This window comes from Artemia franciscana, chromosome 15, assembly GCF_032884065.1.
Source record: "Artemia franciscana chromosome 15, ASM3288406v1, whole genome shotgun sequence".
NCBI lineage: Eukaryota > Metazoa > Arthropoda > Branchiopoda > Anostraca > Artemiidae > Artemia > Artemia franciscana.
Window position 1 is genome coordinate 12,669,563 of NC_088877.1, and position 15,587 is coordinate 12,685,149.

The 15,587-nt window shown below is 35.7% G+C and overlaps 1 protein-coding gene across 1 annotated transcript in view; it reads left to right on the forward strand.

The window, feature by feature from the left end:
* Positions 1-6,560, forward strand: part of LOC136036530 (uncharacterized) — a 30,263-nt gene extending 23,703 nt beyond the window's left edge. Inside the window, exon 4 of the mRNA XM_065718834.1 lies at positions 6,271-6,560. Within this exon, the coding sequence (XP_065574906.1) occupies positions 6,271-6,531 (261 nt within the window). The 3' untranslated portion in view covers positions 6,532-6,560. The remainder of the gene's footprint in view (positions 1-6,270) is intronic.
* The last annotated feature ends 9,027 nt before the right edge of the window (positions 6,561-15,587 follow it).

Here is a 15,587-nt window from a genome sequence, read left to right on the forward strand (position 1 = left end):
CGAAATTTATATGTTATTAAGCAAATTTTTCTGAATGTTTTGGCGTTTATTTGTGTGCAAATACTGAACAAATTAAGATTCCAGTTTTTCATCATTCTCTGATCTCACTTAGCGTGGAAACGGAATATTATGTGATGGAATTTTTTCAATTTAGTTGTCATTTTTGGTCGTCTCAGACTTGATTTGATAGGAAACGACCTTTCAATACACCAATACTGCACAAATTAGGATTCTGATTTTTGATCTTTGACCTGGCTTAGGTGAATAGGGGGTATTTAGTGATGGAATTTCTCAATTCTGATGTCACTCTTGATCTCCCCAGACTTCTATTAATAGCAAACAGCCTTTCAATTATAAATTTTTTCAATTATATATCATATTATAATTACGTCACAATTGGTATCTTTTTTCCTTCTGACCTCGCCTAGGGTGAAAATTGGATACCAAATAATGGAATTTTTTCAATTCTGATTTCATTTTCGGTCTTCCCGGACTTACATTAATAGGAAATCACCTTTCAGTTCAGAAAATATTGCAAAAGCTTATATTCGAGATTTTCTCCCTCTTTTCCCTAAAAAAATAGGGTGTTTAATCAAGGCAAATTTTGGCTAACCTCGAAAAGGCTATTATGCGAAGTGACAAATGCATTTCTTTTGATCGAATGCCAAGATTCAGTTAACCTAACCAAGCCATGAAAACAGAAAACGGAACTAAGTCCAAATTCCACAAGTTTCTACTATTTATTCTGCAATTCCATTCTGGAGCCTCCTTCGAAAATACAGCGAGGCTCTTGGGTTAACGAGGAAATTTTACAACAAATTTTGTTAGAATATGCCCTCTTTCCTCATTCTATATGTGCTCATAACTATTGCAGTCAAAAGTTAGGAGGCGCACTGAAAAGGATAGTAAATACCTAACTTAAAAAATAATAGAATAGAATAGAATCGGTTTTATTTGCACAATCTCTCGTTGTCATAAAAATAAATGGCGCTTGTGCTTACAAAAAAAAGGATTAAATCAAACGACAAAAAAATCAGAAGACAAATAGGATAAAATCAACAATTGTTATACTTTGATACAAAGAAAGGGATGAATGAGTTGGAAAAACGATTTGTGCGTGAAGGAGGTGCTGCTAATCTGTCAATTTCCTTCAACCTAGTCCTTCGATGTTTCACTAAAATTGGTGGTAGTATCGATCTGTATTTATCACTTCTGAGAAGATATTGGCCAAATTCAAGGATCAAACTGAGACGAAGCTCTTGAAGAGAGGGAATTTGTAAAGTGGATAATGCTAACTTATATTCGGTAAAAGCATCGCACAATATTACTTTGACTGCTCTTTTTTGTATTGACTCAAGCTGGTCACTTAGGTAAATAGTGCTTGTGGGCCCCATACGGGACATGCATACTCTAGAATTGGTCGAATGTAAGCGAGATAGGCTATCCTTAGTTGTGTCACTGAGAAACCAAATCAACGCATTAGTATAAGTGTCCGCATCGCACTATTTGCCTTTTTCATAATTGTATTGACATGAAGGCTGAAAGAGCAGTCGATGCTAAACTTGACACCAAGCAGTACTGCCGAAGATTCACTAGGATAAGGAGGAGGAGGGTACACAAAGTCTCTCTTCAGGGGATTAAAGCGAAGGATTTTAGTCTTTCCTTCGTTGATTTGGAGGCTGTTCGCAGTACATTCATCTTTAAAGTTGTTGATTATTTCGTTACAGAATTGGGGGACAGCCTCAGACTTCTCAACAATGTACTTCAGTAGGACTGACAAGTCGTCTACATACTTAAATATTTCTTCATATCCGGAAAGGATGAAATTTATCACTGCCAAAAACAGTAGACTAGCGAGCTTAGTACCTTGTGGGGCTCCGCATGTAGGCTCGACTCATTCGGAGTCGGTTTCTCCTGGGAAAAGCCTGTAAAGGCACTGATAGCGGGCTTGTGAAAAATTGATCACTAAAAGGAGAATATGTTTTTGCGCACCCATGGTGCGTAGATTTGTGATAGCAACGGAATGGCGAATAAGATCAAAAGCCTTTCGGTAGTCTACGAGGAGAAGGTCAACTATAGCACTTCCTCGGTCGAGCCACTCGACAATGAGATGGTACAACCGTACTAAATAAACAGCTGTGCTGCTGCCTCTTAAGCATCCATACTGATACGGGTCTAGATGTCCAGAGACCTGTGACATAAGTTTGCGGTAAATAAACGTTTCTGTTTATTTATATATTTTTGATATAGGCCGGAGTTGATCACAAGATTTTAGACGCCTTACTTTTGGAAGAACGCGGACATATGCTCTTTTCCAAGCACTAGGGAATACTTGCTGACGGAAACATTAGTTGATTGTAGAAGAGAGTGGCTTAGCAAGAAAAATGGCGAATTCCCGTAACAGCTTTACTGGAAGCTCACCTGGGTAGGACGCACAGTTCGCTTTCAGTCTTAGGAGTTCCTTATAAACAGTGAATTCAGAGACTTCACACACGTCCTCAATCCCTGCACCAGCAATGATAGTATCAATTTCTGATTTAGTGATTGATGGAAATGTGGTACAAATGTCAGGAAAAAAAGAATTGACTTCATTAGCTGAGGTTAACGTACCGTCCTCTTTGAGCAGCCTTAGATCTCTGAGTGTTGTCTTACCGGTAAGTCTTTTTACTGAGGAATGCCATTTGTGGGGGTCTATTGTGAGTAAGGGAGTAATTTTATCCCTCACATACTGCCTCTTGGCGCGCTTGTTCAGTTTAACAATATGATTACCCAACTTGGCTGAAGCTAAGGTATCACCAGCGATATGAAGGCGACAACGGGTTCTTATTAAATTCTTTAGATCATTGGTTATCCACGTTTTATCAGTGTTACTCACAGTAATGACTTTTACGGGAAAACAAGTCTGAAATCGCTCCTGAAGCAGAGTATTCAGCTTATTGACTTTGATATTAATATCCTGTTCAGTTTTTCATACTTAATTTCACTTTGGACGACCATGTCGTGAAGCATTAAACTAAAATGACTTTCTCAAATAAAGTGAGAAAACGCTTTTTCGTGCAAACTTTAAGCAGAACAAAGCAAAGCATTTTTATTTGAATTTTTTAATAAGAAAAGCCCATTAATATAATAATTACGTGTTGAAAAATTCAGAGGTTTTATGGTTTGTGAAGAATTTGGAAAGTGGAATGACCATATTCTTGTGTAACGGTAAGTATTTATTGGTTAACAATTATGATCTAACGAAGAAGGAAATACCAAGCAGCTGAATGGTTACAAGTCAATCAGGTTACAAAATTTGTATTTGAATGAATTGTTTCAGAGGGGGGTCAAGTTAGAAAATGGGAAAAATTTTCTTTTCAGTTGTGCTTTTCTGCAATATAGCTTCACAAAATTTGGCGAGGTTCATTATATATCTTCAATTAATTGTATTATCTTCTAAAATAAAATTGTGCAATGTCATCTGTATAAACAAAAACAAATGTATGCCTCCCTGTTTGTCCTGTATATATTACTACACTGTTCATACGATCCCCAAGTAACTTTAAGAAGTTGCTGAGTACACTCTTGGGAAGGTTTTAGGTCTTAAAGGTTTATGCCTTCCTCCAAGGCCCTCTGAATTTTTCGGATACTTTTCGTACTGACTGAGATTAGAGACCGTGAACAAGAACACATGGAATAGATGACATTGAGGTAATAAAGTAAAAATTACTAGTCCTAACCTAATTTTCAGATACTTTTAAATTCCAAAATACTATCGTTATAAATATTTAGGGGGATTTTATAGGAAGAATTTCCTCCAGAGGGGTTTTCTGCGGGTAGGGAATTTTCACTTATTTTTAAAATTAAAAACAAAACAGTTATTAATACGCAGGTGAGGGGGGGGGGCTCCGTGGGGAAGAATTTTCCGGCGGTAATTTTCCTTGTACTTATTTTCTTTTCAGATTGCAGCAAGGCACGACGGGTGAGCTAGTAGGCTATAAAATTCTAATGATTAAGTGAAATTCAAAGACACTTCTAGCTTAAAAAGCTGTAGAAGCCACATCACTTGTCGTCATATAAACATACCAGGACTCAAGTTTTATTTTAAAAAATAAAAACGGACTTCCGAATTTTCCGATTGGACTAATGACAAATCAATAATTAGCAGACACAAACATGAATATAATTGAAACAAATAAAAATAAAATGTACCATTCCAACCCTGACCTTTGTTATTAGGAACGTAAGACCGGACTAAAAAGTTGAATTGAAACGATCATTGCGCATTCAGACAATCATAGCTTGGTCCCTAGCCAGTATAGTAGCGGAATATTTGTTTCTAAAGGAATTAACTCATTTTATGCCTTCAAAGAACCTTATGAACGTTTAATTTTTCAGGTGTGTACTCATTCAAAATATTATACACACTATGAAATAAATGATTATAAATTTTCTAAGTTTATAAATTACAACTTATTATCTATTACTGCTTACTAAAGTTTTCTTTTAATTAATTCGCCATTAATTTATTCGCCAATAATTGAACTGTTGTGTGCTTAGCGTAAAATTTCCAAAAGTCTGCAATTACAAATTGTTTCAACTTTATTTTAGTTTGGAGATGAGGAGCTTGAACTCCGCATAGCAGCAGATGATAAAACTAAGGCAACGATAGAAAGCAGTGACGAAATTCTTTAAATTCTTTATTTATTTTCTTTTCAGATTGCAGTAACGCACGACGGGTGAGCTAGTAGGCTATAAAATTCTAATGATTAAGTGAAATTCAAAGACACTTCTAGCTTAAAAAGCTGTAGAAGCCACATCACTTGTCGTCATATAAACATACCAGGACTCAAGTTTTATTTTAAAAAATAAAAACGGACTTCCGAATTTTCCGATTGAACTAATGACAAATCAATAATTAGCAGACACAAACATGAATATAATTGAAACAAATAAAAATAAAATGTACCATTCCAACCCTGACCTTTGTTATTAGGAACGTAAGACCGGACTAAAAAGTTGAATTGAAACCATCATTGCGCATTCAGACAATCATAGCTTGGTCCCTAGCCAGTATAGTAGCGGAATATTTGTTTCTAAAGGAATTAACTCATTTTATGCCTTCAAAGAACCTTATGAACGTTTAATTTTTCAGGTGTGTACTCATTCAAAATATTATACACACTATGAAATAAATGATTATAAATTTTCTAAGTTTATAAATTACAACTTATTATCTATTACTGCTTACTAAAGTTTTCTTTTAATTAATTCGCCATTAATTTATTCGCCAATAATTTAACTGTTGTGTGCTTAGCGTAAAATTTCCAAAAGTCTGCAATTACAAATTGTTTCAACTTTATTTTAGTTTGGAGATGAGGAGCATGAACTCCGCATAGCAGCAGATGATAAAACTAAGGCAACGATAGAAAGCAGTGACGAAATTCTTTAAATTCTTTATTTATTTTCTTTTCAGATTGCAGTAACGCACGACGGGTGAGCTAGTAGGCTATAAAATTCTAATGATTAAGTGAAATTCAAAGACACTTCTAGCTTAAAAAGCTGTAGAAGCCACATCACTTGTCGTCATATAAACATACCAGGACTCAAGTTTTATTTTAAAAAATAAAAACGGACTTCCGAATTTTCCGATTGGACTAATGACAAATCAATAATTAGCAGACACAAACATGAATATAATTGATACAAATAAAAATAAAATGTACCATTCCAACCCTGACCTTTGTTATTAGGAACGCAAGACCGGACTAAAAAGTTGAATTGAAACCATCATTGTGCATTCAGACAATCATAGCTTGGTGCCTAGCCAGTATAGTAGCTGAATGTTTGCTTCTAAAGGAATTAACTCATTTTATGCCTTCAAAGAACCTTATGAACGTTTAATTTTTCAGGTGTGTACTCATTCAAAATATTATACACACTATGAAATAAATGATTATAAATTTTCTAAGTTTATAAATTACAACTTATTATCTATTACTGCTTACTAAAGTTTTCTTTTAATTAATAAACTAATTATCATTCGTTTATTATTAATTAGTATTTATGCATAAAGAATTCAACCACAGCACGGAACACCGTATATTACAGTATTTTCTCAAACTAGTCTTGTTTTTTTGTTCTTTCGGCTTGAAAAATAGCTCAAATTCTTCCAGCATTTTTATTTCTTAACGATAATTATAAATTTATTCGCCAATAATTGAACTGTTGTGTGCTTAGCGTAAAATTTCCAAAAGTCGGCAATTACAAATTGTTTCAACTTTATTTTAGTTTGGAGATGAGGAGCTTGAACTCCGCATAGCAGCAGATGATGAAACTAAGGCAACGATAGAAAGCAGTGACGAAATGGCCATGGAAGATGAATTTGAAGGAAGTGGCAAACGATCCATGGATTTAGCTGAATCTGCAATCATAGAGGCCGCCTCTGAAGAAGATGACGATGATGATGACTTAACTGTGAGGAACCCATTCCCTGAAGCTTTTCTGGAAAATTCTAAAGATATTGAGGAGTTAAAAAATGCTATAGGATGAATGTGAAAATTTAACTAAATTGTGTTCTATTTATTGTTATTTATTATAGAAAACTCGAAAAACATTCTTTCAGCCCTATGCAAGAAAAGCTGACATTAAAATTTAAAATTGAAGATGGTAGTTATCATAACGTAGTCATAGAATAGAGAAACTTGACCTTTTGATCAAACTTCGATTTTATTAATACTTCAGATTCATCGGAGGAGCACAATTGCGATTTCTGGCCACATTTTAAACTTTTGGGGCACAGGCAGGGGCATCGATTCACGAAAATGTTGTGGTTAACACATATTTTTCAGAATTTAGGGGGCAGGCAATTTTGTTGTAACTTCGATTTTTTTATTTCAATGAAAATACGCAAAAAAGGACTTTTAAAGTATTTGGGTGCGAATCTTGGGGACACAGGGATAAAGTGATACTGGGATAATGCTGCTGGCGTGCCTAGACGCAGGCATACAGCCAAGCTAAGAATTTACATGCTTCAAATAATTTAAGACAAATTTGACTCAATAGGAATACTTTGTTTGAAAATCAATCAAAATGAAACTTTTCCACGTCTGACTTTTGAATTCCAGAAAATATCCGTTATTGAAAATCATTCTGACCTGTTAAAAAAAAATCTATTATTCGCACATTAGCCAAACTCAAATCTTCTTTCATTAGAAGAGGTGATGTACTCTCTTGTTTTTGGTTGTTAAATCGGGAGTGTCAATAAGGTTGGGGGGTATTTGCACCTATTAGATTCCCCCCCCCCTCATATACATGTTTAAAAATATCGGTTTGGGGAGTGTTTTTCTTTTTAAAATGTTTTTGTATTCTCACTGAGGAAGTGAAAAAACGAATTTGCCCTCCCCCCATCAGAATAGATATTGCCAATAAACTGCTGTATACTCAGGATGATTTTTCAGCTTCTCATGAGTTTTCTCAAGATTCAGCTTTTGAGCTGAATCTTAAAAATCAGAAAAATAAACTGGCAAGAACATGACATAAGATCAGACACAAGGACAATGCACACAAACTTTAGACTAATTTTAATTAGACTAATTTACAATTTTAGACTAAGTTAGGAATTGAAAAGGAAGTATCATAAAAGGACTAAACATTGTTTTTATGACCAGTGTTGCCACACAAATAAAAATATAATCAATCTGACTGGAGCAGTCAAAATCTTAGGTAACACCCAATCAATTTAAGTTTGTTCAGCTTTGAACCTTACTTTATCTAGTCAAATAAGCAAACAAAATGAAGTCACTTCAGGAATGAGAACCTAAAAACTCGTACACAACTTCATTTTGGCGTTATAAAAGCTGTCTCAAAAGTTTCACGTCTGAGTTGGATATTATTCAACAATACTGGTCTCATAAATTAGTTTTTCATGACTATGAAAAGCGACTAGTTTTTCATCGTTCCAATAATATCAAAATTTATTATAAAAACTATAGAACACAATTTGTGACATATTTTGTTCCAACATTTTTCATACCGTCAGCGGTTTTTGAGATACAAGGTGGAGTGTGGGCAGGGCTTAGGATGCTGTGATGCAACACCAACTGTTAAAATTGGGGAGTCATGCCTTGTATAAAGTTAGCAAATGTCGTTAATAACGAATAATTTGTAGGATATTAGGATATATTAGCTAATAAATTATATCCAATATCATTAACACAAAAATTTATCACTTTCATTTAATACTACCAAACCTGCTTTGCGCATTTAAACTCAATAAATGAAATACTCATTCAATATATTGACGTCAAATTAATTTATTGAAAAACTAAAAAAATCGTCATATTAAAAAAATTTAATAGAATAGAAATCAACTATTTTTTTTCAAAATATGTAAAATCTTCAATATTATTTTTGTATTAAGATTAGGACATGAGATGTAAACTCGTATAATACGACGTTTTTCTATGGAGTCTATACCTGAGAAAGATGGATCCCTATATAATAAGACCTTCTTCCTACGCATGAAGATATATGACTGACGTTTCATAAGAAACGTCTATCCAGCTATCTTATCCTCGACTGACAAGTGCTGCAGCTCATCAGTATACAAATCATGCCTAAGCTCAAAAATAGTAGGGCAGTCAGGGCATGATTTAGAACCTCAGGAATAAGGTTAGTAGAATGAATTCCTTGAGCCAAGGACAAGAATATTACTGCCAGCTCTAGATGAATTACTTCATACTATATTTTGCAATTTGTAGCTTGCCATGATATGGTTTGCTTGAGACGACTCTCACTAGTAAGCCCTTGGGCGCATTACATATGAGGGCGGAAGAGGTGAGTTTGGTATACCCGTTATCGGTGTAGAGGAGGCTACTCCTGGAACCTTACCTAGATTATGAAGATACAAGTAAACATAGACTCCTTTTGGTATTGGCTTATTAACCGGACCGCTTGACCAACGACAATCATTCACAGCTCAAGCAACCATGAGCAGTAGAGCTCAAGTTAGCTAATGGGCAACTGGAAGTTCTGAATAGCCAGTGACCACAGCTTGAATGGTTTAAGTGCTATTAAAGACATAGGGCGATCCATGCAGAGCGATCAAGTCTTTTGTCTAGTTAAGGGAGCAGTATCCGCTTGAGTAAGGGTACGCTATCTTTTCGCGGCACCCTTGCACCGTGTAGCTTCTCAGTCTTTGGGAGCGGTCTTAATTGAAAGCCACTGGGCGCACAGCATATGAGAGCCGCAGAGACAAATTTGGCATGAAATTATCTGCGATGCCTGCCTTATGAGAGAATAAATGTATTTAAAATTTTATCTTTATTCAGTGGTTGTTTTAATTCTTTAAACTTAAACTAACTGAGGTAAAAATGTACAAATTTTTAATAATCCGAAAAACAAAATTATTAACTTTCTTCTTCGCCATCATCTCCTTCGGGGTACATGAAATTTTGGTTTCATTGTCATCCCCTGAGTTATTGTCAAGCTTTATAGATTTACCACTTAAATGCACTATTTCTCAGGTACAGACTTAATAGAAAAGAGCTATATTTTAAACACACTTTGTCAGTTTCACAGCTTACAAAATACTAATTAATTTTCAGCTTAAAATCTAATTTCACTAAATTAATATAAACCAAAAAATACAATAAGTATTTCATTCAATGGGTTCTTAATTCCACAGTCAAGTAAGAGTTATTTAGATACATTTAAGATGTTATCAAATATAACATGTTAATTAGTAAATAATAAAAATTGTTCAATTATATAAGAGCGATTTAATAATGCTATTCATTGATTTATGACATATTAGCCAATGCAATATTGACCTAGATGCCCATGTCCTACCTTATAGTTTTACAGTTGGCCTTGCCTTATAGTATGTATGGCAAGTGCTCTTTGCCCTTTATCTCAAAAATTGGCTGAGTGCTCTTAAAAATCCTTGGGACAAAACTTGCCACACATTTTATGCTGTATAATTTTTAGAATAGGTACTAACATCATTGGAACACTAGAAAATTGAAAAAAGATGGTTTTTGGGACCTTTGACCTTGAATGACTTATGACGCGTGAATCAGATTTTATGAAGCAGCATCTAGAACGCCAAAATTTTAAATTTACATGAATTTCCAGTTCCCCTGTCATTCCGAGGCGAAGCCCTAATTTGACTTGACAATATACGTGGAGTAACTAATACAGGGCTACTTCGTGGTCACTATTTCAACTAAAAGTTACTATTTTTAGTGCTGGTCTCTATTTTCGAGAATGTATAAATTTAAATGAATTTACTCTTATCCGTCAAATATTACAAGCCTGAGAAAATGTTCCTGATTCTCGTAAAAAAGGGGGAAAACACCCCCTAAAAGTCAAGTGATCACATCATCATATTCAGCGTATCAAAGAACCCCACTGTTTAGGTTTCAAGCTCCTATCTGCAAAATGTGGAATTTATATTTTTTGCCAGAAGAAAGATTACGGTGAAAAATGTTTATTTATAATTTATTTTTTCAGGTGTAATCGTATCGACCGAATGATCCTAGGATATTGGGAGAGGGCTCATTCAAACAGAAATTAAAAGTTCTGATGCGCTTTTTAAGTAATCGAAAATGGGAGGGCAAAAAGGCCCCTCCCCCGCCTCTTTTTTCCCAAAATCGCCCGACCAAAATTTTGAGATAGCCATTTTGTTCAGCGAAGTTAAAAGGCCCAAAACTATGCCTTTGGGTATAACAAGACCCCCCCCCCCACAGCCCCAGGGGAAACGTCTTTAAGTTATAAAATTTGCCCATGTTTGTATATATATATATATATATATATATATATATATATATATATATATATATATATATATATATATATATATATATATATATATATATATATACATTAATTGTAGATAAACATCAGTTATTATTTAGGACAAGTTCAAACAAAAAGTTGTATGATGAAAAAAATACAATACAATTTCAGATAAACCGTCGTGTAATCATTTAAGTTCGACGGGTGGAAAATTATCTTCCGATGGTGAAGATTATTAACTTTTTGCGTTTATAAAGCCTCCCAAGTGTAAAGCCGAAAAATTCGGGTCTGTGTTAACTGCTACTAACAACTCACTGCAGCGCCAAGCCGTCTGAGGGCAACACTGCTAAGCGGGTTCCTCAATCCCAATTTGCTTAAAGCCTCCCTTTTTAGACCTTACAAAGAAGTTCCGAATCCCCTTGTGATATCCTCCCAACCAATTTGGGGACGGCCTCCTTTTCGGTTGGCCGAAAAGGATGATCTTTGGCAGTCTTGTATCCTCGAACGTGTCTTAGCCATCTCAACCTTCCTCTCTTTATAGCCCTAGAAAGCGGGATAGAACCACACTTTTCATGTAGAATACTGTTTGAAATGTGTTCAGTCGAGCGGGTTTTATAAAACAGTCCGTAGGTAATTTCTTTGGGATTTTTTTTTTCAGTATTTTGGAGCGCCCACGTTTCAGAACCATAATTGACCTAGATAAGTAATGTGGTCATTTTCATCGATCTTCTGGTTACCCAACGTCACCTTTTCACGTTTAATTATTCCCAGTCTAAGCGACTTAGTCTTCTTAACATTAATTTTCAAGCCTATTTTTTTGCCACGAGCTGTCAAAATTTCCAAAAAATCATTATTTTGCCAATATTTTCACCAAGGATGCTCGAGCCACAATTGTGATCTAAGTCTAGGAGATTTATACTTTCCCATTTGATTCCATGCTCTCCCATAGCCTTTTTCGTGTTTTTTAGGACGAAGTGCATCAAAATCATCCATATAAATGGGATGAAACGTAACTGCTGATTTAATTCGGAACCAGCTACCAACCTCATTCATGACCTTAACCGTAGCACTGCTATTCTGGTACATACCACTTATCACTTTGATGCAATTATCTGCCACGCTATACAAGATAAAACCTTCGCTATAGCTTTTCTATGGACTGAATCAAACACTTGCTGGTAATCTATCAAACTAAGGACTAAAGGGGTTCGATGAGTCAGGCTTTATTCAGTCATTAATCAAAGAGTGAAAATTTGGACGACGCATCCTCTCCCCTTCCTAAAAACACACTGTTTAGTTCTTATGACTTTATTCACAGTATCTCTAAACATAAAAAGTATCATCATACTAAGTAATTTGCTTCGTAGAGAAACAATATAAAGACTCCATAATTACTACACCCATGTTTACCCCCTTTTTATTGAGGTTCGATCAAATCTTTTGTAAAATTGGTAGATTCTTCCCCTTTTTTTTAATAATATATTCATAATCTTCGACGATTTATCTCTAATTTTATGACCACTACTATATCTAATTAACTCTTTTACCAAAGTAACCGCACCTTTGGGGCTTGTTATTCTTTAATCCTTTTAGTACTGTCATCTCAAGATTTTTTTTCTCAAAAAATTAACTATTTTTTCTATTTACTTTAAACTAGAAAATAAAATAATTTTATCAATTTTAATCATGGCGTAAAAATAGAGGACTTTCAAATTAATTTTCTTGTAGCGCGGACTTTGTCTGGGTTAAATCAAACTCAAAGAGTCCATACATAGTTTTCTGATGTCTAGGTAAAAGTTCTTCATGTATGGAGGGAGGGGAAAGACCCTTTCTCCTAATTTTTTTAGCCAGTCGGTAAAAATCTTTTTTTATTGGATAAATAGACTCATGGACTCATATGATGTAAAACCAGTCGGTGAAAGTTATTGCTACCCAAAAAGTTTGTATAGAAAGTGTCACCCAAATTTCGATTTGTAGTTTTACAGATTGAAATTGGGCTCAAAAGAGCAGCAAAGAATCCTGACAAACCCAATATACATTATGATAAATCTCTCATCGAATAGAAGAGGCTCATTAAAGGAGCAAACGCCATGACTTTCACTGAATAGATTTACCTAATTCGGTGACTAGATCCTTACTTTAAGATTATGAGGATCCCAGGTTCGGTTCTGAAACATCAAATGTTGAATCATATTTGTTATATTAGGGTCAGGTTGTATTAGAAGGGTTCCTTCGCACACTTCCCCTCTAAAACAGTTAAAAAAGTGACTTATAGTACGAAAAGTGACCAAAATAATATCAGTCAAAAAGGTCAGAAGCACATATTCTCGAATTCTCAAAGACTTTATGCATCATTCTCAATTATTTATTTTTCTTTCTGCTTCTCTTTATCGTTTATTTCTGTTAGCTTTGCATATATAGGTACAATGGATCACAGCAAAATAGGAAGCTTTGATAGGAACATTTTTTTTTATACAAATTATCAAACTCTTCAAGAAAGGCGATGCAAAAATTTGTGACAATTGGAGGGGCATCAACTTGACGTCTGTGCCTAATAAAATACTAGCCTCGGTCATATTACAACGCCTAAGAGCAGTCATAGACCCACACTTCAGGGAAGAGCAACACGGGTTCCTACCTACTAGGTATTGCTCCGACCTTATTTTCATTCTTTGACTGATGGTAGAAGAGTCCAGAGAATGGAACAAAGAGCTATACCTGCTCTTCATTGATTTTGAAAAGGCGTTCGAGACACTTTTTGGAAGATTTCAAAATATTAAGGAGTACCTGGTATGCTAGTCAAAATGATAATTGCACTATATGAGGATAGTTGATGCTGTTTACACGCAGGAAATGGGGACACAAGTTTCTTGAAGATAATGTCTGGCGTCAAACAGATATGTGTCCTATCCCCGTTTCTGTTTGTCATTGTAATGGACTATATTCTACGGCAGTTTTCAGGTATTGGAGTGAAGATTAGCAGCCAGTAGATCCTTGATCTGGACTTCGAAACTTTTCATGGAGAATCGAAACTGCGACTGCAGCTGCAACTCGACGCCATAGACGAAAAGGCTGGGAAAATGGGACTTGCGTAAATGTCTTTAAACCAAATAGTATGGCCACATCTGACTCCCCGCTGATACTAAAATGCAAAGATAAAACAATTGAGCAGGTCAAGGAATTTAAGCATATCGGGAGTTGGATTGAATATGATGGTGAAATAGCCAATGAAATCAAGAGAAAAATTGGATGAGCGAAATTGGCTTTTAGTAAGCTGAAACCTTTCTGGCGCAGTAATAAATACTCTATGTGCTTGAAGCTCCACCTCCTGAGCAGCAATGCGATGTCCATCCTCCTCTATGCTAGTGAATGCTGGAAACTAAACACCCAACCGGAGAAACGTGTCCTAGCCTTCGAAAATATGTGCCTTAGGAGAATCCTGAACATATCATGGCAGGAAAAGGTCACCAACATAGAAGTTCGCCGACGACCGGTCAGCCATTAGTTACTGATTTTCTGAAACTAGGAGACTAGGAGATGGACATACCTTGGCCACGTTCTCCGTATGCCAAAATATCGACTCCCAAATAAATTATATGAGTGGCACCCCGAGTGGAGGTGACAAAGAGGCCGACCAAGACACACCTTACTACGATAGCATGACCGAGACTTGAGTAATGCGGAGATGTCTCTTCAACCACAGTGGGATGACGTAACGGCACGAAATAAAAAAATAATATTGAGATATATGTATCAAACTAAACGGTGTCACCGGGTATGAGATCAGTTCTCTTTATATTTCTTTTCCAGCAGCAAAGAGTTTGCTTTCGTTTGGGAATGTTATCAATCTATTTTTTCTTTGGAATCGTCTTTGGAAACGTCTTTGGAATGACAGTTCAGTTCATCTCTTACTGCCCAAGAACTTTCCAGGATAGCCTGAGTGACACTAATTTCTTCTAGATATTGCAATCAATCGTATTTTTCAGCCTATCAACTCCCTATTTTAATAGACTGTCGATAAGCTTTTGTTCTCGACACGCATTTTTCCCGTTATATTTGTAGGTTTACCAACAAATTCAACATTTTTTCTTTTCTTTTTTCTTGTTGTTTAGCTTTTTCTTGATCACAGCTTCTCACTTCTTTCTCATAGCCTCCTCTTGATCTGTATTGCATTCACGCTGAGCTTCAAGATGGTTCAAATAACTAGATCGAGCTCCCCGTGAAAGCTTTATCAGGTCACGTGCAATAGGAGCGTTCTCAGGCTTGGCTCAAAACATTTTCAATCCGTCAAAAATTGTCAGCTTCATAATCAAAATTCTTTCTCCCCATTGCTCCTCTCTGTTCGTACACAATCTTTGCTGATAGAGCACTATCAGGAAACAGAGCACTGCTTTGACAACGCTTGCAAGGTTTGGGTGCTTATGCTTCCCAAACAAACCTTCACGACACAGGTAATTTATCCAATATTCGTCAACTCTTGTCGCAGCTACCAAGTCTGGATCCTTATCAAGCAGCTGGAGGTTCCACTCGTCATCCAAAACATCTGTTCTTGAAACACCTACTCGCAGTTTGGTAGCTATCAAACCAATATCTTTTGAACTTCTTGCTGTTTTTCTCTCTGTGGGATTAAAGCATCTGAAGCTCTTCAGGAGTCTAGCAAAGACGCTATTCAAGGAGATGTATTTTAGCAAGTAAGAAGCTGAAACTCTAAAGCGTTCACATACCTCATTAAGAAAGATTTCTTATGACGTTCTTCAACATCTTTCAGGTAGTCGTAAGACAACAGGATGTCCGCTAGGCCCTCCATA